Below are 27067 nucleotides of genomic sequence, written 5' to 3'. Positions count from 1 at the left end.
GTGGGGGGGGGGGGTGCACTCTTTAGTTGGAGGCCATTGTTTTAGGTTACTTTAGGTCAGCACTAATATGATCTGACAAGCATTCCCAAGTCCAATTGGGCATGTACAGAGTGCTTAATTCAATAACGAAGGCTGTATTGTCATGCAGGAAACACAGTTCTAAGACACTTCCTGCCCCAGCTGGACATCATTTAATCACCACAGTGAATTCCTTCTCACAAATGGTCTTTCTCTCTCGATGGGGAAGTCAATAAAGATGTTTCACATGATACGTTATGTCCAGAGCATACCATGGCTGCATGCTAAGACGTGCTTTTCGAATTTAACTGCAAGAAGTTGATGGCTGTAGAGTCAGTGAGAAAAAAAAACCCTTTTAAAACCTGTCTGTAAATGCAGCACCAACAAAGGATGTTTTGCAAGTCATTTATATTTAGGGAACCCCTACCAATAAGTTCACATTCTTTTAATACATTTATCCATTTGTCAAGTACTTTCAGACAGTTCCAAGCAAGGAATTTATATTCATTCATCTTTTGATCTGCAGTCAAACCATGCAGTTCAGCCATTCTTGAGTGTTTCCTTTGAGTTATACTACATTATTGCCATCTGATCTGTTGACTGTAACAAAATACTTACTCATGAGTAAACTCAGGCCATTACAACAGAACTGCCCTGCCAGGGGATCTGCTACTGACAGCCTACCCAAGCCCACCACCCTCCTTGTCTGTCAGCAGCAGAAGACGATTTTTCTTTGAACTTTTGGGTCATTGTTGAGGTTTTTGGTGTATTGCTAACAACCCATCCTTAAGTCAGGGACTTCTGAAGGCAGCAAGGGGGCCTGCTCTCATCAGCCGGGTCTCATGGGCCCAATGGCTGACTGGACATTTGGGGTATGCGTAGATGTTTCTGGGGGAACATAAGCATGTTGGCTCTCCTCTTGCATCTGTGTGTATTTGAGTAAGTCTTATGAGAAACATTTCATTGCAGATCCTTTCCAATGATAGGTTCGTCAGTTCTTGACTTTGTTTTATTTTACATAAACATGTTTATTTATATATATATATATATATATATATATATATATATATATATATATATATATATATATATATATATATATATATATATCTGTGTGTAAAAATGCTCTCTATTATATATAATATATAATAAAAAAAATGCTTTCTAAAAAATGCTTTATAATATTCAATACCTTATTCAAAGTTGAGAACTAGGTAGTTATAAATAAACTGTATCTGTGTGTAAATCAGTACCAATGGTTAATGAAGTAGACTAAATTGTATCTTCTGACGGAGATGATAAATGCATCATGTCCTGGAAGTCCCCACATGGAGGGATCTGCACAGCATGTCACACCATGGCCTGAGATTAGTAGATTTAGTGTGGCCTCTTAATATCTGAATAAGATGGCTGTAATCTGAAAAAGGGCAAGGCCTTCCTTTAGTGGTCTCTGAACATGCCCTTGGTGGCAAGGACTCCTGAGAGAGGAGCACCCTGCTCCTCTGAACACTCACGCCTTATCTCTGTATAAACCTGCGTTTTATAGCATTTTAGAGCATAGCCATGAGAGTGGAAATAATGCAAATGACCTTTCCATGGAAATCTGTGAGCATGTGCGTGCGTGCGAGTCCATGCAAATGTTCATATATATATATATATATATATATAAATTTTTGTGTGTGTGTGTGTGTGTGTGTGTGTGCGCGTGCGTGCGGGGGTTGAGTGATCAAACAGAAGCACAGAATGTATTTTTAATTCACAATTTAAGCTTTCTTTACACTTTTGAATAAGAGCTGTTTGGTTCTGGAGAGTGCTACTTTTCTGTATTAGTATGCACAGATGTGCCAATATGAAAATTCACTGGTGACATTAAACAATGTCTCCTTTTTCTGATACTGATGGAGTCAGCAATATTTTAGTGTTCCTAAGCATGAACTGAAATGCCAATTAAACATTTCTGCTGCTTTGCTAAGGAAGTAAATATGTCCTCTTTGCAAATGTGCAAATGGCCCCAAAATGAAAAAGTGGTTTTACTCTTAATTTAAAAAAAATCATACTTCATAGTACATGTAATAGCTCTTATAAATACCTATCAAGGGCTAATATCATTACCAGTTCCAATATGGTGATTCCAAGTAATCACTCAATATTCCTATGGAAGCAATATTTTTGTGCATCCACAAGTGATGATAAATGCTGACCCACGTTACATTCAGCCCTCAGTGACTCCACTTTAGCAGCTTTGAAATTGACGGTACTAAGACAGGGTGAGACTCCACCCTGTTCTCTCAAGCTCAGCTTCCCATGCACGCCATTAGCTTATCATCCAAAAACATGCTAGCAACCGTTGAGGAAAAAAATCTGTGCTGCCGACATCCCCTGTGCTGCCGACACCCCCACCACGTGGGTCTGGATGAGGTGGGGTGGGGGGGGGGGTGACCTTCCAGGCTTCCTCTCCTGCTGCTACCTATTGGTTTGAACGGGTCGACGTCTCTGCAGCGACGCGGCCCTCCCACAGATAAGATAAGAAACACATGCTCTTCCCACCTCCTGGCAAGGGAGTCCCAGGCGGACCTGCTGACGCACGCAGCCTTACCGCCCCCCACCATCACCATCACCACAACACTGCCTGTCCCACTCTCATGTCAGGCAAGTGAAAAGTAACACCTTGGCAAGCTGCCCTTGACATCGTGCCAGGGATATTGTTCAGAAAGGGGTTCCTCCTCTCTCTCTCTCTCTCGCTCTCTCTCTCTCTCTCTCTCTCGCTCTCTCTCTCTCTCTCCCTCTCTCCCTCTCCCTCTCCCTCTCTCCCTCTCTCTCTCCCTCTCTCTCTCTCTCTCTCTCTGCTGGTTTTATTTATTGCTGTTAAGCTTTTATAGCTAACCCACTCCCTAAGCATTAGTAGTGTGAAGCTGACCCCACACAGACTCCTTGGTCTCGGCACTCACCCCATCCAGGAACCTCACTAAAAGTCAAAGCTATGACATCTGTGATGAAGAACCTCTATTATTACGGTCCTCATCAGCATATCCAAATCTAACTGACAGAGTAAACTTGAAGCCTGGATTGAATAATACATGGTGGTGAGGGGAGAAATATATTTGCTTTCAGGACTGAAGTTTAGCCTTCTAATTGTTTCTTTTTTTCCTCTGTATTTTGACAAGAGGGAGAGGGTGAAGATGTTCAGAGAGCTAGTGGAAGCACAGGCCTTCTTTGGTGGCCTGACGTGTTCATTTAATGTTCGGCATATGCGCTGTCACTTTGTAAATGAATGTCTGGATTCTTCAGCGATTCTCCTGCTGCGTTGAAGAAGCCATGTGCCGTATTTTGCAAGTCGTCCAGCGGTTCCGTGGGCGAGAGTTACCCCCACATGGGTGCAGAGGGTACTCGGCGCCATCCGGCTGCAAATGAGCCCTGTATTTCGAACCATACCATAATACCAAACTTCAGTAAATCGGCCCTGAAAAGTATAAATCATGTTAAGTAAATATTACGGTGTAGCACCGCTGCGGTTTGAGTGATTGACCACAACCTGCTTAAGTTGAACAGCTGAGTACGCGGCTGGTCATTCTCAGCCCCTGAGCGCCATGTTATGACATCGTCGTGCAAGGCCGTGCGCAGCAAAGCGCTGACGTCCGAGCCTGCCCTCTTGAGAACCACCTCTCCTTTACTCAAAGCGGAACTAGAAAGAGAAAAAAAGCACACACACACAAAAAAAACCTGGTGACGCAGTCGAAACATCCAGGGGGGATCTGAGGCTCAGCTGAACTGATCTAAAAAAGAATAAAATAAGGGCAAATGCTGGAGTCGGGCAGGAAAACGAGGCCTTCTCAATTTAGGATATAATAGAAGACACTGACTTTGGGAGATGGGCTTTCATCATTGCAATTATCAGGACTTGTGTTTTTTAACAAGTTCTCCGTGCAGCATGCCAGTGGCATGCTGTGGGTTGTCCCACTTACGGGATGACTGGGCACATGCTGAGTAATTCACCATGACACCCTTGTCGCCGCGGAGACGGGTGGAGCAGCCTGGTGTGGGCAAGCGAAGGCGTATGGATAGGGCAGGATGATGATGCAACTTCTGCAACATTGACGCAATTTCCGCCGCTCTGCATTCTGGGCTTGATATGAAACAATGTGCGTGAGTGTAAACTGCGGAATGTCAGGTAGTTGCGTCCCTATCGGGTCAGCCACATAGGAAGCACAGACTTTTTTCTACAGCTCCCCCATCTCCTTTCTATAGTGCCCCCATCCCAACCATCGAGGGTACAAAAGTAACTGAACAATATACTGCTCGGTTGTTTTTCGGCCAGCTATGCGTCGTCACGTCATCAATTCATACGCAATAACTGCAGAAACCAAAAAAGCACATACCTGCAGGCAAAGTGCATCGAAGGGCCTGTGGAGTTCCGAGACAATGGACGGATTTAAAACTAATCTGCACCAGGGTCATGAAACGTATGGAGGGATAAATAGCTGCTGATCCAGGCATAGCTGCTCGTCTGTGAAGCCCAGTGTCATGGGCAGGGGTCTGTCTGCAGGACTGGCTCACGTGTGTTCAGTGGTGCTGGGAATCCTGTAGCACCTGAACCGCTCAGGTCCAACCGAAACTCCTTAAAGCTCAGCGGATGGTTCTTTGTAATGCCTAAAATTCCACCAAAGCAGCTACCTTTCAGGGCCAAAGAGTGGAATGTTCTAGACTGGCCAAGTCCCGCACGTAGCCTGAACTCCACTGAGCAGACGATTCACTTACTAAAGGCAGGACTAAAGGCAAAAAGCCCCTGAAACAAACAGGAACTGAATATGGAAGTCATTGGATGTCCTTTTGTCACAATAGATTGTCTTTTTGTCTCAAAAAGATTGTTCACTTGTCCAAAAACTTTTGATCCCTTTAAATGAAGTGACTTTGTATAAAATTGACTATTTGTTTATTTAAATATCATGCCTTTGGAGCTAACATTAGGTTGTAAAGTCCCAGTCAATATATTCCATTGAGCAGAAGTAAAGCCACAAACTGTCACTGTTTATTACTGTTATATTGCATGTCAGTTTCAAAATCGCAGTACTTGCACTTTAGACATGGGATGTTTTAAACAACAAAATCTTACATGAATGCTTAAAACAACAAAATCTTAAAGTACATGGCTGACCATGATTCCTTTATTGAAACATTTTGTTTTGTAAGGCTTGAGCAGCATACTTATTACCAAAAACTTATAAAAGAAATCTGTTCTTATATTTTGTACACTGCAAGAGAGATATGCTACCTTGTTTCTGAACACACATACAGGTTTGACGTCATGCCCTGAAATGACTTACATTCTGGCTTTGTAGGAACGGTGCACAGAATCAGAGGACAGCAAGTGATCACTGTGGTAACAGGAAATGTATCTCAATGTTACTGAGCCTATGATTTCATTTCTCTGTTCTGTTGATATTCGACATTTGATAAATTGTGTTTGGTCTGTGTAGTTCATCTGAGTAATCCTGGTCTGTTTAACTCTCACCCTGGTTCTCATGGCAGGCCTGAAGGAAATCTTGCCCTTTCAAAAATTCTGGAAAAACTACGCAAACTGCTTGTCTTATCGACCTCCTTTACATCTAACTGTTCTGTAAGAGCACAATACCACCAACAGGGAAGTCATTTATGCAGTGTTTTATCAATGAGGCTGGTAACATTTGCTCCAGTAAAGCTGGAGTTGCTATAAACACCATTCAGACATATATTTCCAAGATACCCCCTATCCAAGACAACACTGAGAACAAAAAAGAAAGTAGGAATGGAAAATGGGAGCACTACTGAGGCTTCACCCGAAAAGATACTCGACATCTTGGGATCGCCATGTGTCAAAGAGGTTAGGCAGTTATTGACTGCCAAGGGTTTTCAGCAAGGCCCTAAACACGACAACTTTAACTTATTTGTCAAATTACTTATGGTCCCCTGACATGGAAAAACTGCATCCAAACGAATGCAGTTTTTTTTAGCAGTGACACTGATATTTTTCCATTGCTCTGATGTTACTGTGGCCAAAACCTGGGGCTTAAGTGACCGAATACGACAAAAGAATAAATTCTAGAAGATACAGGACAAGAAATTCTCCTGTAATGTCCATTGACAGCATCTCAGGGGAGAGCTTTGGAAGTTTGGTCAGTTAAGCTTTTTGAAGAAGTCCATATCTGGGCCATGAATCATTTGGAAGCTCCTTGTTCTTTCAAATGGTAAATGTTGGTGGCATATGTCAAATAAAAGATGATTTTGTTAAGAAGAACTACAGTAATGTTTAAATGAGGTTGAAGATGTAACTTGTGGGCTGACTTGCACATAATTGGCCCAGATTGTATAGTTGAACATACAACCATGCTTATGCAAGCTTATATTCACTTCACAGTCACCACTGTAGTATGGAGCATGACTAGATGTTTCAGTTAGTCACAACCTCAGTTTAATCAGATTTCATTCTTTAGGAGGATCACAGAGAAGTTCACTTTTCACACGGGACTGTATTCGTCCTGAATGTTGTGACATCACAGCAAGTCATGCGCATCGCTTATTTCCACTGACCCAAGAGGGAACCGTCTTTGACCGAGGTTTGGCCAAAAACAAAGGTTATGCCACGGACCAAAGCCTTCATTTAGCACCAAGAGGGTCGCAGTTGAGTCCCACCCGAGCAAGCGAGAGAGGCGTTCCTCTTTGAGTACCCCTGCAGGGACCAGGAAGAGAGGAAACCGCGCAAGGCCCATGGGACACTGCATGTTCCCAGAGCCCAACGTCCTCTTGACACACACACACACGTACGCACACACTGCATGCGCGAGGACACAACGGACCTTAGCGAGGACAGAATTTGGATAAACGAAGTGAAGAAAGAATGTCAGTAATGCGTCGTGGGGGGAGGGAGTATGTTTATTTATACATTCATTTGTTTATTGAAATTTTAAGCAGAAGAGAGAGCACGAGGTGCAGTGTCTTGGAAGTCCTGGTCCATTTATGGATGCATAGAAGGTTTTTAAATAATATCTTATATCAAAATGTAATTTCATGTAATTTTCCTCTGGGTATGATATCTGTGGTAGATCAAGAAATTAAAATAAGGGTCACAATCATGATCACAATCCCGTGATGAAAGTTAATATACACCTAACCCTATGTCTCAACATAACATGCATATAATTTACAATGTATTATATAATTTACACTGTAGTATATAGTACAGTTAGACCAGATTTTGGAAACAGTAAGACCTGATACAAGTCACCCTTAGGGCACTAAAGGTTTGGATGGAACCATAAACATTGCCATGTTCTTCTCTTCCGACACACAGTAAATTGCCTGTGTTCTCAATGTTCCTACATTTTTTGAACAGGAAGTGCTTGCGCAGCCTCCTGTTGGGCTTCCAGCAGTGACATACAGTGATGAGAAGCCAGCGCTCTTGAGAAGCACGGCTTATGGGCTGTAACACACGCTTGACTGTTGCGTTTTGAAGCTCTCGCGTGACTGGGCTTTTCCTGCGGTTGCTTCCACCCAAACCTGTCAGCTTCCCAGGAAGCGCACATCTGCTCGGCCAGTGAATAAATAATGGGAACATTTCCGTGCTCTTTCTGTTTGTGGTGGAGCTACAGCGATTTCCCATGCGGAATCTGGGTGGAGATCGGTAATGTAGCGAGATGTTTCAGACATACAGAACAAAAAAATTGGTTTTAAACGTATAGCTGTGCTGTTTTCTTTTATCTCCATTCACACTGTTTATAGTTCCAGTTTTGGGATGGGGTGAACATGGTTGGTTTAGATCTTACTGGGAAGGCAAGTTCATGGTGGATTCAGGACAGTGATATAGAAAGTTTTTTCCAGACCTTCTATATAATGCAGTATCTCAGAACTGGCTAATGTCCTTGCAGTGCTTTGCTCTGAGTATTTGTGTCCTATTAAAAATAGCAGAAGCAAAGTGGGAGCAGGGGAACAGCATGAAGCCAAAGCAGCGAAGGGCCACAGCTCTGATCACTGATCACTGTCATGTGACACACATGATGCTCTGATGATGTTGCATGTGACTTAACCACTACAATGTTCTTGGAACTTTTTTTTACAAAAAAATACAAGAAAGGATACACTGCCCCCAAAAAAGAATTGCCTGAACTATGGACGCAGGGGTCATGCTGGAATCTCAGGGGAAGGTACAGAGGGGTCGCAGCTAGGCACCCTAGATTTCACCACTTGCCCTTAAAGGGGTTCAAGGCTGGTGCTGATGAGCGAGGGCAGTTAGAGGCTGACACTCAGAGCCTAGCAGGGTGCATGAAGCTTTGTTTGCTTCTCAGGTTAGATCAAAACCTGAGTGAAGCCTGGTGGGGGGGGGGGGGGGATTAGCTTAAGTGTGTCCCGGCTTTGCCGTGAATAAGAACATGTTTGGCAGTGTTCAACAGGGACTGTTTGCTTTGAATCACTTAATAGGTGGCATAAATATGTTTGACTTTCCCAGGATTTTAAACTTCAAAATGAGCAGCGAGGATCAGTTAGTCTTTTCCGTTTTCTAGCGAAGTGGCGAGGGAGGAGACGAGAGGCTGCTCTGGCCCCCGCTGCTCGCTCTGCCTTCGTGTGCTACTGCAACCCCTCCGCTTTGTGATTTATTAAGCGCTGCACTCTGCCCATGTGCGTCAGCACTGGCGCGAGCAGTCTCGTGAGGCACAGCGCCGCTTGAGAACGATGGCTCGTTTCTGGACAGCGTCAGGCGGCGGCCGTGCACCCTCCCAGCTCGTTCCTACGCACACGCGGTCTGGCTGTGCAAGAACTTAAAGACCAGACACACTCACCTTATACACACGATCCAATCAAACACACACACACACACGCCTGACACTCATGGCTGGCAGCGGGGCTATCGAGACATCAGCTCTGGAACAGCATCCTGAGCAGAGCCGGTCTAAATATTTTGCTTATTTTTCCAAGCTTCGCTTTCGAGGCTGCGTGTGTGGATGTCTTTGGCGCATCTGGTTTGACTTTAGTGTTCAAAGCATGGAGGCTCTGCCTTCCTCATCTGTTCGGCTTTTTGTTGTCATGCACCAAAACAGTCTGTAGCCCCTCGCTACCCCTGTCTGAGCGATGGAGTCCTCCCGACGACCAGACAAAAGGCGGCTCGGGTCTAGCAACCTCGAGTGCGTGCATATGTGTATGTGTTTGCGGGTGTGTACTGACACAGTGAGTGTCAGTGGGTGTACAGGGTAAAACACATGCTTCCCAGCTGAGCTCTACATCCAAGCTTGCGCATTAAGCAAAGCAGCATACTTTAACCCTTAGGTCTGATAAACAAGTGTTCACTTCATCATGATGACAATGAATAGAATAGTAGAAAGCTAAATAGACATGAGCAGATGTGTGACAGTCTTATAAATGTCCAGTTTAGAGATATGTAAACGAAATGCTTAAAACTAAAATACAAAGTATATATAATACTATATGTCAAATAAAGGTAACTGAGGAATTATTACCTGTTGTCTTTAACACAGCACAGTTAAGCACAACATAAATGTAATGTCAAATTAACACACATTCAAAGACTTGGACTAGGAAAATCTAATCCAAATTTCACACTTGTTTAAAAACTGCACTGGGTTGTTTTTTCATTCTACAAGTTCCTCAGAAAAACCTAACAGGAATAATCCCATTGTCTTGCTTTTGGAGTTGCCATGTTTTCAGGTCTGCCAGTGTGGCTGAGAGGTGACTAGCTTCTCCCTCTGCACCTCCCTCTGACCACTCGCCACCACCACCAGTGTGTCTGTTTCAGCCGTCTCTGAAATTAACGTTTCGGACAGAGACCACTTCTGAGACACCTACCTCTCAGCTAATATGCAATCACATGTCTAAACACTCGGCCTGTTGTGATTGCGATGAGTAGTTACACCTGTTTTTACACGTGCTTTATCGTGTGCGTGTTATACCCTGCTTTAGATACATAGACTACGAAGCCATAAACCAGACGCACCACCCCCCACCCCACCCCCCACCTCCCATCACCTCTATCCTTCCTCGGTTCGCAAAAGCCTTAAGATGTACTACTTGATAAAGGTGTGGTTTTACTCACACATGTACCACTTACAATGACTAAGCGTCTTCTCTCAGGTGGGTCTTTTTTAATGCTTCCATACCCAATCTCCGTGCTCTCAAAATGATTCGATTAGATTCAGCTTTATTGCCATTGCGCAGAGCACAGGTACACAGCGGATGAAATGCAGATCTCATGACTCTTGTGATAAAATGAGACGAAGAGAAACGCAATACAGACATTATGCTGAGATGCTTACCCGTACATTCATCATGCATCATTACTATGTCAGCTAACAGGAAAGGATGGCTACTACATGGGCTCGCCACATACGAGGATGCACGACAGCACTGGCCACAGACGCCAAGGGAGTGCATTAAAGGCACGCGCGCTATACTTCAGCAAATGGACGCTCGCGAAAGACAATAAACAGGAGCACTTAGCAAGATGGTCAAGGACCTAATTGTCTATTAAGCACAATCAGGTTTTGCGTCTTCTTCCTGGACCGCCGGGACCTCCTGCCTGTCCCTGGAGAAGCGACAGTGCAGTAAGCACTTAGAAGGCCGGAGACAGGTTCGCCTATAGCACACAGCGTTTAACGCTAAGCCTCTCGGGTCTTCAGAACCAGCGATGCATTATGAACATGGACAGTGGACTAGCATTACCATACAGTCCTCTCCCTGCACGGAATGTTGTAATGTCAGTCGCGCTTAGACAACTGGCGTGAAGGCAATGTTCATTTAAAACAGGCTACAGGATGTAAATAGTGTTACTGAAATCATAATGTAAGTATGGTACCGTTGCATCAATTCACCACCCATGGTTTGCACGGCAGTAACAAGGCTGGGACGTTTCCCGTTGCTCTGAATTTATTCGCACGTTGGGAACTGATCATGGTCGCTCTGTTGCAGGTCTGACGGACGAGAAGGTGAAGGCCTACCTTTCCCTGAACCCCCAAATGCTGGACGAGTTTGTGCTGGAGAGCGTGAGCGCAGAGACGGTGGACAGATGGCTAAAACGGAAGAACAGCAGCCGATCCGCAGGTAAGGTCCTGTGGAAGAGTCCGCTATCGGGCCAAGCAGTGCTGCGCACGTCTGCGGAGTTGATTACTTTCTTTAGTGCCATGAACTGTGACGGAGGCGTGCAGTGTTTTGCATGTTTTTTTAAAAACTTCAAAAAAAGTAAATGTGACATTATAAACTTTTTTTAAAGCATTAAATGTAACTGTTAAGGGCAGTGGTATCTCAGTGGTTAAGGTACTTGACTAGTAATAAGAAGGGTGCCAGTTCAAACCCCAACCACTGCCAGCTTGCCACTGTTGGGCCCCTGAGCAAGGCCCTCAATTGCTGAAATTGTGTTCAGTCATAAATGTAAGTTGCTTTGGATAGAAATGTCAGCTAAATGCTGTAATGTTTGAAGTAATTGTGTTATTTTAAAGGTGTGCATCTGTTTTGCATTTGACATAAATGTCTGTTATGCCTTCTGTATATAGAACCTGTAAAATGTACATTTTATATCAGTTTAAAACTGTGTGTAGCTTGTATTGTTTGGCATTCAAACATAATTTCCAAGTAGAATCACACTGGTTGTGAGGAACAGTCCTGGCAGGGAAAAACAGTGACATCACTACATCCGTTGGACTTGGAACATGTCTGTGGACTTACGTGATTCATGAAAATAAAATGACAAACTTGTATTTGAAACAAACTTCACACACATCCCCCCGAAGAGGAATAGTTTCCTAGAAACAGCACTCATACTAGATCAAGCTGCTTTCAGTTTCATAACTGAAAAATATGGACATTCGTGTGGGAACTTTGTCAAGGAGCATGCAAATGCACCACATATCCTGCCCAGGTCAAATTTGTGTGTGTGTGTGTGTGTGCATGCGTGTGTGTGTGTGTGCATGTGTGCGAGCGACTGCGTATTTGAGCAGCAGGACAGTGCAGTCGGAGCACTGTAGGGGGAGGCGTGGTGAAAGAACACCAGTGAGAGGCCAGGCACCCGGGCCCCGTGGGCCCGCATGGGTCATTAGCGGCGTGTTTGAGCAGGGCCTCGGCTTGGCCGTGCACTGGCCGCACCGAGCAGCGGCCGGCGCTCCGCTGGACCCACCGCATCTATCATGAGCCCACAGGGCTGGCGTCCGGCCCGGCTTTGGCCTCTGACGTCAGAGGCAGTCTCCAGGGGCACACAGCTGGCCATAGAGCAGGGGAGGGAGCAGGAAGGTTGGAGGGGGGGGTGCGAGAGAAGAATTTGTTGCATTTCGGAAATGTTTTCGGCATGAACACAGTGGCGGCAGTGGTGCGCAGGGCTTCTCGCATGCGGACCGACCGGATGGGGCACTTCTCCCCAGCCTGAGCATCTCTTCTCTGAGCACAACGCTGGTCTTATGCTGCGCTGCATTCAGAACACAGCTAAAACTTAGTGGTACCCTCTCAACCAGCCAGGCAAGATTTGGAGTCATTTTTCCAATTCTTTGACTGCAGTCAGTAATCTGAGCACTTGGTTAGGGTCACGGCACTCGCCCTCTGCTGTGACCCAGACTGAAAACAGCCAGATGCCCCGTCCTTCGGCTCTGAGGCTCTGTTCCTTTTTTTTTTTTTTTTTGGCGGGAGGGCTTCATCTATAGACACAGGGACAAAATCACCATCATTAAAAGGTGGTTAATGGGCAAAGGTCTCTGAATGACTTTCTAAACTAACAATAGGCCCTGGGTTTCCAGTGCAGGTGCCATTCACCCACAGTGCTCCATTAAAAACCTCTGGCGAGTTTTAGCCTTGCCAAGTACTGCTAGAATTCCAGTGCCTTCAGTGACACTGTCAATACCTCAGTATTATCCCGACACCTTTCTAGGTCTAGAGGAGATTCTAGAGGAGATTAGCTGTTGTTTAGCTGCAAAGTTCACAGGTATCTTCAACAGTCTGGCATGGTCATAATTTGCGTCTGGGTACAAAAGTTTGTATTACCTTTGCATTGAAACTTTCTACATTCTGCTATTAGTGCACACATATAGATGGCGTGCCAATAGGTGTGGACCAAGATTCAACAAAGTGCCTCAGTTCAGACTGTCCACAAATGATCAGAACTGATTTGCCTACGTTGTTCAAACTCAATGAGGACTTAACATGTAAACAGGGTTTTTTGTAATTGGCAAAAGGGCTCAGAGAAATTGTCAGAGAATATTAAAATATTTTGTGATATTATAAGAATATTTTTATGTTGTGTCTGGTAAAAATATTACTAGTACATTTAAAGTTGCTCTTTAGTACACCTCTTTCTACTGTTTAAATTAATTTCATTTAAATTAATATTGAAAATATGCTGAAAGAAATCAAAGGTACATCAAAGGTATATATTTAAACAAGACAGAAATTCAAATAGGATTCATATATTTTGCTAAATGCAACTGTTTTTCATTTAGTCATTTATAGCATATAACCAGAATTATACTCATGTGTCTGGTAAAATGGATTATTCCCAAACACAGTGACCAGCTCCAAAAATTCTTAGAAAACTCTTATAAAATTCTTAGAAAAATTTAAATGATCATCCTGCTTTGTTTCTGTTGTTAATTTGAAGTTTATTTGTAGTAGTAATAGTAGTAGTTGGTGTCAAACCTCATCATATAGAGATTTCTTTTCATGATGTTTTTTGACTCTGCACAAAGTTTGATTGGAGAGCAATTGAAATGTTAGAACAGGTCATTGAAGTGTAATTAAGTGTTTTGCAGTTTTTTGCTGCTGGACCTGTTTAGGAATGGCACCAGGTTATAGTGGCTGCTCACCCCTGCTCTGCTCTCTGGGCAGGGGATTGAGAAACTGCTGTGCTGCTAGGCAGTCTGATCTTCCTCCTTTCTGATCATCAGCCACGGACAGGAAGGCAGTTGGTAAAGGGATGTGAAACTGACAGTTGTTAACATAAAGTTGGTCACTTCAGCGAGTAGCGGTTGTTCTGGAAATGACATACATGTTCAGGTCTTTCTCAGAGGAGACAAGAAAATGAAATTGGAGGAAAATAAGTGACAGTGTCACAGCCGAAACTATGGCCCGTGGTGAATACTGCAGTTTGGTTGGTGATGGTAAGGCACGACAGGCTGTTGTGTGTTGTTTTTCACCCCCGCCTTAAGGTGTGCAGAGATCATCATATGATCTCTGCTGGAAAGTTATAAAGCGTAGTTTTGCATTTGAAACTTCACAGCAGACCCCCAACATTCTGACCCACATCTTTGGCCTGTTGGGTTTGTGACTATTATACTTCACTGCCATCATCTGTGTGTTCAAAGCAGTTCAGAGTCTTTGTGGGCTTGACGTCAGATGAAACCCGAAGCGCTAGTTCTAGCCGAACGTCTTGGTCTTCTGCGTGTATGGAGGATTGCGGGGTGGGGTGTGAGTCGCTCACCCGTCTGAACGAAGGAGAAGGAGCATAGTGTGAACAGTCATCTTTTAGATCTTGTGACTACTTTACTCTCACATTCCCAACCAACACACAGGCCCTCTCAGGTTGTGCAATCTTTGTGATTGTACTTCTGCAGCCAATTTTGCATAGTTTGTGTGTGAGTGTGTGTGTGTGAGTGTGTGTGAGTGTGTGTGTGTGTGTGTGTGTGTGTGTGGGTGTGGGTGTGTGTGTGTGTGTGTGTGTGTGGGTGGGTGTGTGAGTTAGTGTGTGTGTGTGTGTGTGGGTGGGTGGGTGAGTGTGTGTGTGTGTGTGTGTGGGTGTTTGTGTAGTATATATTTGTGTGCATGTTATGTGAAATTAGCCTATGCGACACCTAACAGAAAGGTATTGGGACTGTATGACATAAATCATATATAGTACCAATAGTATTTAATTACTATATATTTCTTGAAGTTGTGCGTGTGTGTTTGTGTGTATGTGTGAGAGACGGACTGTTGAGGTGTGTCTGAAGCCAGTGAGGTGTGATCCTGCGTGTCTGTGTGTGTGTGTAGTTTGGCTGTGACTAATGAGCACCCCCAGGCCTTACTGACGTCAGTGCCCCCCACCATACACACGCACACGCGCACACACACACTGTATCCCATCCCGCTGGCCCCAAGCGCTTCTCTCTCTCCCTCTCTCTCTCTCTCTCACACACACACACACTTGTGAAGTAATTGATAAATCCCAAACAGTCAACCACACTGTCTCAACTAAGAGTACATCTGCCCTGCAGCTTCCCACTCACCGAACTCCACTCAATCCTCTCTCTCTCTCTCTCTCTCTCTCTCTCTCTCTCTCTCTCTCTCTCTCTACTCTCATTCTTTCTCACCCTCTTACGTAGCATGCATAGTGATTCATGACCCAGTCACAGGCTGTCTGCAGTCCTGTGGCCTCAGTCACCTTGGCCATAAAGAAGAGAGCTATGGATGACATGCTGGGAGGGGGCCAAATGTGCTAGAATTTAGTTACAGATGAGGAGCTGCTCAGCTACAATGTGTTATTTGTTTCTTCTTTGGCCTGGAAAATCTGACAGCATTCTAAACACATACTTCAAATATGCAGTTGCATGTTTTTTCCTATAACTTGTCTTGAACATTGCTTAATCATAAATACAGTGACATCCATTTTTGTTGGGGGGGGGGGGGGGTTATAACATAGGGCTTTTTGTGGTGGAGCTGTACTTTTATTGGCTTGCATGTGGCAGTGTTTGGCCGTAAGAACATGGTAAGCTCTTGCTCTGATGGTAAGCTCTTGCTTACTTACTTGCTCACTGAAGCTTATGCTTGTCAGTAATCGCAGCTCCACCGAACTGAACTGACCAAACTCACCTGGGAAGTAATTGGGCAGCCTTCTCTGTGTATGCGTGTGTGTGTGTGTGTGTGTGTGTGCGTGTTTGTGTGCGTGCGTGTTTGTGTGCGTGCGTGTTTGTGTGTGTGTGTGTGCGTGTGTGCGTGTTTGTGTGCGTGTGAGTGTGTGTGCGTGCGTGTTTGTGTGTGTGTGTGCGTGTTTGTTTGTGTGTGTGTGCGTTTGTGTGTGCGTGTGTGTGTGCGTGTTTGTGTGTGTGTGTGTGTGCGTGTGTGCGTGTTTGTGTGCGTGCGTGTTTGTGTGTGTGTGTGTGTGACTGTGTGTGTGTGTATGTGTTTGTGCGCGTGTGTGTGTGTGCGCGTGTGTGTGTGTGCGTGCGTGTTTGTGTGTGTGTGTGTTTGTGTGTGTGTGTGCACGCGTGTATGCGTGTGCGTGCGTGTGAGCGTGTGTGCGTGCGTGTTTGTGTGTGCGTGTTTGTGTGTGTATGTGTGTGTGTGTGTGTGTGTGTGTGTGTGTGTGTGTGTAAGTGTGCGTGTGTGTGCGTGTTTGTGTGTGTAAGTGTGCGTGTGTGTGCGTTTGTGTGTGAGTGTGTGTGTGTGTGTGTGTGTGTGTGTACAGACTCTGTATGGCTTGAGTGGTGAAAAGTGAAGAGGAAAAAAATTATCGTTACAAATGCAAGTAAGAAAAAATGTAAAAGAATGACAAATGGAGAAAGAAGGAAAAAGTGGTGAGGAAAAGACAGCAAAGCAAACTAGAAAAGAAGCCAAAAGAAGCTCTCACTTCTTTAAATTGAGTGACATGTCCTGTATTTATGGCAGTGACAATTTTTTTAGAATTTCTAATAGCAACACATTAAAATAAAAAGTAAGAAAGCTAGACATTCTTGAGCCGAGAGCCACACCAGTTCCTGTTATCTCGGTTATCTCAACAATTACATGATGCCTGATTTCTCATTTTTCATTAATTATTTCAGACTGGAAAGAAACATAGAATGTCTATGCCACATTCACCAACATTCACTAAAATCAGATTCTTTGCCTTGATATGACACAAATGAGATTTTTTTTCAGAGCTGTGTAGACACACAAATCCAGTCTTTTCAAATCACATTTTAGTCACTTTCGTAAGTGGCCCTAGATTGGATTCATATTCGATTTGTGGCCCTGTGACTTGAACAAGAACGGTCAGATCGAAATTCATGGGGCTTTTTGCCTATACACACGCACTTAGTGCTGTCCGTGTCAAAACAGCAATGGAGGAGAGAAACCACAGTAACAGCAGTAGCTGCGAAAGCAGCAAAAGCTAGCAATCTGGCTTTTTTCGCCTTCTTGACCAGATCTTGACAAACTGTTTGCTGTCCTCCAGAGCGAAATGCGATGCTTTCGTGAGCTACTAGCGATTTAGCTTTTTTTAACGCGTCATCTCATATATATGACATTTTTTGTTGTTGATGACGCAGATGTCTTTTGCAAAAACGTATGAATAAAGTCAAACTAAATATCTGAGGGAAATTGAAATGTAGGCAACAGTTCTTTGTTTCATCCCCAGCATTTCTGTGTGGGGCTTCCAAGTGAATCCTTTGTTATAGCCTGTGGTGTAGCTCTCACCAAGATTCTGGCTTACCTTGTACTTTCCCCTAGAGCTGGACATACACAGAGGTGCAAATACACACATAGGCACACACACACACACACACACACACACACACACATGCTTACAGGCACAGATGTAAACGTAGCACCCTCCACCTCAGCATTAAGCCTTCCAGCCTCATCAGGGTGGAAGAGAGAGAGCGAGAGAAACGGGATTGGACGGTGCTTGGGACTGGGAGGCGACCAATGCCGTTTATCAGCTGCACTTGGACAGCAGCCACAGACGCACAAAGACAGGCTTGTGCACCGCAATCTCTTAGCAGGGGAAGATAAAGCAGCCCTGGCTTACCTGCAGGAGCTGGAGGGGTTGGGGGGGTTAGGTTGGAGGAGTTGGGTGCTTGGCATAGGCCACGCCCACACAGCCATCTGCACAGGACACAAGCCCTCCTGCCAAAATTGTACAGAAGATTGAAGAAATGAAGTAACGTAGAGTCTTTCCTCCCAGGTGAGAGGGGTCAAGAAGCGCTGGCCTAATACTGCCTCTGTAGAGGGCTGCTGGTGGGCCAGTGCTGTACCCTTACCCTCATCTCTGTTCATTTACCCTCAACGACGTCCCCACGTCCATGTTTCTGTTCGCTGGCTCGCATCTCTGTCCACTCACCCACATCTCTATCAACACTTCCATGTCTCTGTCCACATGTCCATGTCACTGTCCCTTCACCCATGTCTCTGTCCACATGTCCATGTCACTGTCCCTTCATCCATGTCTCTGTCCCTTCACCCATGTCTCTATCCACATGTCCATGTCACTGTCCGTTCACCCGTCTCTGTCCACATGTCCATGTCACTGTCCGTTCACCCATGTCTCTGTCCACATGTCCATGTTACTGTCCCTTCACCCATGTCTCTGTCCACATGTCCATGTCACTGTCAGTTCACCCATGTCTCTATCCACATGTCCATGTCGCTGTCCGTTCACCCATGTCTCTATCCACATGTCCATGTCACTGTCCCTTCACCCATGTCTCTGTCCACATGTCCATGTCACTGTCCGTTCACCCATGTCTCTATCCACATGTCCATGTCACTGTCCGTTCACCCATGTCTCTATCCACATGTCCATGTCACTGTCCCTTCACCCATGTCTGTCCACATGTCCATGTCACTGTCAGTTCACCCATGTCTCTATCCACATGTCCATGTCGCTGTCCGTTCACCCATGTCTCTATCCACATGTCCATGTCACTGTCCCTTCACCCATGCCTCTGTCCACATGTCCATGTCACTGTCCGTTCACCCATGTCTCTATCCACATGTCCATGTCACTGTCCGTTCACCCATGTCTCTGTCCACATGTCCATGTCACTGTCCGTTCACCCGTCTCTGTCCACATGTCCATGTCACTGTCCGTTCACCCATGTCTCTGTCCGCATGTCCATGTCACTGTCCGTTCACCCATGTCTCTGTCCACATGTCCATGTCACTGTCCGTTCACCCATGTCTCTGTCCGTTCACCCGTCTCTGTCCACATGTCCATGTCACTGTCCGTTCACCCATGTCTCTGTCCACATGTCCATGTCACTGTCCGTTCACCCATGTCTCTGTCCACATGTCCATGTCACTGTCCCTTCACCCATGTCTGTCCACATGTCCATGTCACTGTCAGTTCACCCATGTCTCTATCCACATGTCCATGTCGCTGTCCGTTCACCCATGTCTCTATCCACATGTCCATGTCACTGTCCCTTCACCCATGCCTCTGTCCACATGTCCATGTCACTGTCCGTTCACCCATGTCTCTATCCACATGTCCATGTCACTGTCCGTTCACCCATGTCTCTGTCCACATGTCCATGTCACTGTCCGTTCACCCGTCTCTGTCCACATGTCCATGTCACTGTCCGTTCACCCATGTCTCTGTCCGCATGTCCATGTCACTGTCCGTTCACCCATGTCTCTGTCCACATGTCCATGTCACTGTCCGTTCACCCATGTCTCTGTCCGTTCACCCGTCTCTGTCCACATGTCCATGTCACTGTCCGTTCACCCATGTCTCTGTCCACATGTCCATGTCACTGTCCGTTCACCCATGTCTCTGTCCACATGTCCATGTCACTGTCCGTTCACCCATGTCTCTGTCCACATGTCCATGTCACTGTCCGTTCACCCATGTCTCTGTCCCCGTGTCCATGTCACTGTCCGTTCACCCATGTCTCTGTCCACATGTCCATGTCACTGTCCCTTCATCCATGTCTCTGTCCCCATGTCAACATCGCCCATGTCTCTATTCCCTCACCTGCGTCTCTATGCACACGCCCACATCTGTATCCTTTCATGGAAAAATAAGCAGCTCATTGCTTATTTAGCCAAGCTTGGAGTTTCTCTCTCTTTCTCTCTCTCTCTGGCTCTCTCTCTGTTCCACACCCCTCTCTCTTTCTTCAACTCTCTCTGCACCCTTCTCTCTCTCTCGCCTTCTCTCTCTTTCCCTCTCTCCTTCTCTCACTCTCATTTACTCCAGGACAGTGTTGAAACCACAAGCATGTTTGTCCTCGTCATCTATCATTGTGTAATATCACATGACCCTCGGCGACATTCTGAAAGAGAGCCTTGGTGCAAATCTGAGCAGTCAGGCTGGGACAGGCCTGCTGGATTACATTTTCATGCTAATGATTGAGGACTGATTTCCCAGGACCCCCAGTGACAGTCGAGCAGAGGGAGTTGACTGGAGTTATTATGCAGTAAACATATATGCCACCTCTGAGCAAATCCCAGTCCATTTAGTTGCCTTCCTGCACAATAGTTTACATATGGAATATTTCCAAATATTTGAAGGCTAAACTTATTAATAAGTTTAAAAAATAATAATAATAAAACATAATAGTAATAAAAAGTCTACATAAAAACCTCTGCACTGTGTGCGTGTGTGTGTGGGGGGGTTTTTTTGTTTGTTTGTTTTGTTTTGTTTTGTTTTTTGCTCTCACCAGTCACATACCTGTTTAACTGTTCATTAACACAAATCAGCCAATCACATGGCAGCAACTCAATGCATTTAGGTATGTAGACATGCTCAAGACAACCTGCTGAAGTACAAGACGAGCATCAAAATGCGGAAGGAAGGGCATTCATGCACAACCATCTCTAGGGTTTACAGAGAATGGTCCGAAAAAAATTAAATATCCAGTGAGCGGCAGTTCCCTTGGATGAAAATGCCTCGTTGATACCAGGGGTCAGAGGAGAATGGCCGGACTGGTTTGAGCTGATAGAAAGGCAACAATAACTAAAATACCATTCATACAACTAGTCTCAGAACACAAAACATGACGAACCTTGAAGCAGGTGGGCTATAGCAGCATATATATACACTGCCTGGCCAAAAAAAAGGTCACCGCCTGGATTTAACTAAGCAAATAGGTAAGAGACTCCCATTGGATAATTACTGCATGGGTGATTATGTTTCAGCTGGCAACAAGTTGTTTAACCATAACTGATGCAGTGAGTAGCTGCTCATTTGTTAACAACCATGTCGAAAGACACATCCTGTGGTCATGGAAAAGATGTTAATCTGTTTCAGAAGGGTCAAATTATTGGCATGCTTCAAGCAGAGAAAACATCTAAGGAGATTGCTGAAACTACTAAAATCGGGTTAAGTACTGTCCAACGCATTATTAAAAAGTTGAAGGACAGTGGGGAAACATCATCTTCGAGGAAGGAATGTGGTTGGAAAAAAATCTTGAATGATCTTGATCGGCGATCACTTGTGTGGTGAAATCAAATCATAGAAAAACAACAGTAGAACTCAGGGATATGTTTAATAGTGAAAGTAAGTAAGAACATTTCCACACGCACAATGCGAAGGGAACTCAAGGGATTGGGACTAAACAGCTGGGTAGCGTTAAGAAAACTACTTGTCAATGAGGCTAACTGGCAAAAACGGCTTCAGTTTGCTAGGGAGCATAAAGATTGGACTCTGGAGCAATGGAAGAAGGTCATGTGGTCTGATGACTCCAGATTTACCATGTTCCAGAGTGATGAGCGCATCAGAGTAAGAAGCAAGGTGGCTGAAGTGATGCACCCATCATGCCTAGTGCCTACCGTACAAGCCTGTGGGGGCAGTGCAATGATCTGGGGTTGCAGCAGTTGGTCAGGTCTAGGTTCAGCAACATTATGTGCCCAAAGTATGAGGTTAGCTGATTACCTGAATATACTGAACGACCAGGTTATTCCATCAATGGACTTTTGCTTCATTCCAAGATGACAATGCCAGGATTCATCGGACTCAAATTGTGAAAGAGTGGTAGGACACCATAAAGTACACCACAGATGGGGTCAAATAGCTGTAGGACACCATAAAGTACACCACAGATGGGGTCAAATAGCTGTTGGACACCATAAAGTACACCACAGATGGGGTCAAATAGCTGTAGGACACCATAAAGTACACCACAGATGGGGTCAAATAGTTGTAGGAAACCATAAAGTACACCACAGATGGGGTCAAATAGCTGTAGGACACCATAAAGTACACCACAGATGGGGTCAAATAGCTGTAGGACACCATAAAGTACACCACAGATGGGGTCAAATAGCTGTAGGACACCATAAAGTACACCACAGATGGGGTCAAATAGCTGTAGGACACCATAAAGTACACCACAGATGGGGTCAAATAGCTGTAGGAAGTATCCAGTATATTCCTTCCCAAATCTTCACAGAATCGTTCCCGCCAGTGAGGCCAGTTCTAAGAAAAAAATGATAAGAAAATTATAAGTTATAATTCAAAATAAGAAAATAATCCTTATTAGTAAGGATTTGGACCGATGGCCAATGCTACCTTTGTATCTATAAAGCCATAAAGCATACATATGAAGATCTTGCCCAGACTGCATTATTTATTTCAAATTTTCCCCATTGGAGGCCCAAAATATACTTTTGACTGTTTGGATAAATTGATTTCTGACTTTATATGGCAAAGAAAGAGCCCAAGAATTGGACTTAAATGATTACAGCTGTCTAAGCCAGATGGGGAAGCTTCAGTGTCCTTACTCAAGAAATGACTTTTGGAGCGTACAGATAAAGCCCTTCCTGACATGGATCACAGAACAGGACATGTACATGCTGACTTAATACTGAAGAAAATAATCCACCCAGAGCCCCCGCTCACAACCTACCATATTTGGATGACCCTTCAAAAGATAAGAGACAATCGAATGCAGCTAACTTACAAATATGGAGAAAAATACAATCAGTATATGGACTCCCCAACACAGCCTCAGCACCAAAACTAACTTTTATACTGAACAACTTAGATAAAGAGTTTAAAAATGAGAAGAATACAGAGAACTAAATTGCATCAGATATTAAATGAGGCGAATCCCCCTAGGGCAGACGTCTTCAAATATTTGCAGCTAACACATTTTCTGACTACAAACAAGGAATAGGAAAAACTCATAAAACCAATCCCAATTGATAATTATCTCAACGAATTACAAACAGGTCACAGAGAGTAGAAAATAATTTGTACACTATATCAAATTTTTGTCTATGATCCTAGATAGCTCCTTACATATATAAATCAGAGATTGGAATCAGGAATAAACATGGGAATAATTCAGGATCCCTAGAAGGACTTATGCACCGATGCATACATGTGACAAATTCAAACACATGATAGGAATGCATATGGAAAATAGTTGTGAGATACTTCCAAACGCCAGAGCTAGTGTCAAAGATGGGCCCAACATCCCCCAGTTCATGGAAATTGTGGCGCACAAATTGGAAACCATACTCACCTATTTGGGTCAGGCCCCAAGTCACAGGTCTTTACAGGTCTTTTGGTATTTGATGCACTTACGGTAGTATTCCAAAAGATTATTCCACAAGATCCTAAGAGGGCAATACTGGAAGTAATGCCTACAAGGGAGGTCTACATGGTGGGTCTACAGGGGAGGTCTTAGAAACATCTCCTAGGAGAGGTTACAGCAGTTACAGCAGCCCTGAAGTATGTTACAATAAACCCAGACCCCCACATATAACTCATGGATCCAAATGGAGTGGCATGTCTACCAAATGGAGGAAATATCATATTTATTAACCCTACAAAAACATAAGCGGTGTGAGCCTGTGTATTTGCAACTGCAGTGAAAATTCTTTTTCCCCCCTAAATATTTTTCACATTTCTCATTTGTTATCTCTCTGGTTTATAACATATCTCTTGTTTATATTGCTATTAATTTACTTTGAAATCTAGCTCCTTTTTTGGTTGTCTGTTTAGTACCAAAAATTCATAATGAAGAATAGAAAAGAAAAAGTATGAAAATATAAAAATTAATTTAAAGAAAGAAATCATACCGATAAACATCTGTAAACGTTGTAGCACACAACATGGTGCCTGCTATTTATTCAGCTGGATTTTTTGTGCTTTCACAGACGATCCCTCAGCTACAGAAGTCAGCAGGGTAAGTGAAGCATCGTTTTGACTGTACATGTTTGTGTGCTGTTTGGCTTTGGTCCACCCTGGGCCAGAGTGGAGGCTACCAGCTCAACCTCAGACTTCCAGGAAAACACCTGTGCACTGGTGTAGCTCTTGCCCTGATTACTCCAGGCGCACCAAGTGTACCAGGACAGCGGACAGGAAAAAGAGAATGACAGGACAAGTTAGAACATCACATATGCGCAGACACACACACGCATACACACGTACAGACGCGTACAACTCCGTTTCTTTCATTCCCTGTCTCTCTGTTTATCATATTCTCCATATGTCTAACTCAGAGATAGGAAATGAGGATACTGTGCGTGCGTGCGTGCGTGTGTGGTAATGAAGGGGCCATTTGTCCGGTAATACCTCACACACACGCTTCTACAGAGGCAGGATGCAGTCAGAACTGCTCCAGAGAGGGAAGTGCCCTCCATCCGCTCACTGTGTTGTGACCCTTCACACCGGGACCCATACAGGCCCGGGTCCTCAAAGTAAAGGACCTGTGAGGTAAGAGGGAGTAGGATGGCTGCATACCCACACCTATGCAGGGACCATGAGCTGGAGAGGTTGTAAAACACATGGCAAAATATCTCCCAGAATCCCCTAGCGCTACAGAACACTGATGTGTGAGGAACTGAATGTGTGGAAGATCTGTAAATCCATCCATTGGAGGCCATGCCACATGGTGCATGAGTGTGAGCACGAGCGGAGTGTACGCGCGGGATGGCCACTTGTATGCTGTGTGTGTGTTTTGCGTCCAGCAGTACCAGGACACTAACATGCAGGCTGTGGTCTATGAGCTGAACAGCTACATGGAGCAGCGTCTGGACACAGGAGGAGACAACAAACTACTGCTCTATGAGCTGTGCAACATCATCAAAACAGGTCAGGGCCCTGTCGGCTACACACGCACACACACGCACGCACATACACACGTACCAACCACAAACACGTGTGCCTGCACATACCCAAACCACACACACAGACTAAGCCCCTCGCCTGAGATTAGAGCATGTCAGATAATGGGAAATCCAGTTCAGAGGTGTTGGCCAGCTGCCTGTATGTCCCTTGACTACTAATATTACAGAAGCAAGTCGAAAGCCATCTCTCTTCAGAGGATTCACAGCATACTAGCCATTAGAAATGCGGTTCCTTTAGTGTTGGAGCTTGGCTTGCCATAGCTGCCCTGCGCTGCCTATAACTAAAGAGCCTTATCACCTCGTCTGCTCTCCCCAAGCAGTCCAGCGGGTTTATGGGTTAATGATGCAGCACAAGAGAGAGTGGTGGGTGGTGTTGTGGGTGACCAAGGTTAGGCTCTGCCATACCCTGTATTCTCTCTGTCTCTCTCACACACACACACACACACACACACACACACACACACACACACACTGGGTGAACAGTGCTCAGACTGTCACATCTCATCCACCCACGCCTTGTCAGCATACTGCAGCACTGCAGAGCTTGGGGAAGCAGTCCTGCTCCCTACACACACACTCACTCACACACAGATCTGTTCACATGCACGCAGACATACCCAAGCACCCATGCATGCTGCCCTAGATCCAGCCACTTCATTCCCTCCCCCAAGAGCCCACGTCCACGTTACCACAGGCCGGTTTCCCCCATGCCGACCTATCCTCCCCACAGTGCTTGAAAGCGAGTGTCTGAATCAGCAGCGCCAAATCTGGCAGGAGAGTGGCACCCATGGTGGCTACATTAACCTGCAATTTTGCCCACTCTCAATAATGGCTACCACAAGCTAGCGCTTTTAAAAATGCTAACAGCCACGACATCCCGAGGCTGACCGCCTTCTGTAATGCTCAGATGGTGATTTCCATTTGTTTCTTTCTTCACAGCCACGAAGGCTGATGGTTTTGCACTATACTTCCTAGGAGAATGCAACAATGTAAGTTGCCCTTCTTAAATTGGACTGTTAGGCTGTTCATTCATTCAACCCAGTAAACGAGACCCATCTCAAAACGTCTGGAAGAGTTGGAGCTGAAGCACCGATTTAATGACAGTCCCCTTGTGTTTTGAATTCCACAAATTGTTTGGAATTTCCAAGCACTTCATATCATTCTGTACCTTCATAATTAAAGATACCTGAGTTAAAGCTCTTTAATGGTATTGTGAACAGAAAACAGGAATGATTAGGTCTCCCTCTTCCATGATCTCCTCTAATTTGAAGGAACATCAGTTTTCACTGAATATGTGGATTTACAGCACAAAGCAAAGATTTGTGTCTGTTAGTTCAGGGCCATAGAGCAGTGTCACAGTGTCATCTTATACACACTCCACACACACATGTTCCGGGGGGGGCCCTCATGTGGCATTACCTGGTCCTATACCACATGTACACATATGAGAAAGTTCTAGAAGCAGAGATGTGGACAATCTCAAAATTGTTCTCAAACTGAAGAAGAGGGTATTACGGGCCACAGGCTTGCTTAACCTCCCAAACGCCAGGCTTATTTATTTACTAATTGAGTTACTATTTAGTTACTAAGGTGTGTTTTTAGTAAACATGGAAGATATGCCGTTAGGAAAGTGAAGTGCAAGAGGCCCGGTCGTATGGGCGGGTCCTCGGTAGATAAAGCGGTTTAACACGGGTCTTCCTCTCCGGGGCAGAGCCTGTGTTTGTTCACGCCCACAGGGGCCAAAGAGGGATTCCCAGGGCTCATCCCCTCCGGCCCCATCGCGTTCGGGACCACTATCGCTGCTCACGTAGCCAAGACACGCAAGACACTGCTGGTGGAAGACATCATCGGGGTGAGTGGCTGCGAGCTCAGGCACATCCATGACACTGCATCCCCTAGTCAGGGACTCACTTCAAAGATTGTTTCTGCATATCCATACTGACCAGTGACTTTGTCATGATTTTTACATCGAACTGATCAATATTGGTATATTATGGTTAGTTATATGCAGTTTTCAATCATAAAAATTATATATTAAACAATATGTTTATATTAAACAATATTAATTGTTAATGTCGGTTATTGCCAGCTAATAAGATATGGGTTGTTTCTTCCCTATTAGATTATTAAATGCACCTTCATCTCCACTTTTAGTGCAGAGGTAGTAGAGAATTTAGCCCCTTCTGGACCTGATGTTGTGAGGTGAAGTGAGAGCGCATGGGAATCACTCAATTCAGCGTCACAAATATTTTACAGCTGATTAAACCTGATTTATAGTTGT

At 44.8% G+C, this 27067-nt stretch overlaps 1 protein-coding gene across 1 annotated transcript in view; it reads left to right on the top strand.

Annotated features, from left to right (window-relative positions):
- pde10a (phosphodiesterase 10A) overlaps nt 1–27067 on the top strand; it is a 48055-nt gene that overhangs the window by 7052 nt on the left and 13936 nt on the right. The window contains 5 exon segments of the mRNA XM_027023007.2: nt 10966–11097; nt 23815–23843; nt 24631–24751; nt 25726–25775; nt 26498–26638. Of these exon segments, the coding sequence (XP_026878808.1) occupies nt 10966–11097; nt 23815–23843; nt 24631–24751; nt 25726–25775; nt 26498–26638 (473 nt within the window).

The sequence above is a fragment of the Electrophorus electricus genome, chromosome 11, assembly GCF_013358815.1.
Source record: "Electrophorus electricus isolate fEleEle1 chromosome 11, fEleEle1.pri, whole genome shotgun sequence".
In the NCBI taxonomy this organism is placed as follows: Eukaryota; Metazoa; Chordata; class Actinopteri; order Gymnotiformes; family Gymnotidae; genus Electrophorus; species Electrophorus electricus.
The sequence above is the reverse complement of the archived record's forward strand: the minus strand, read 5'-3'. Positions and strand labels throughout refer to the sequence as shown.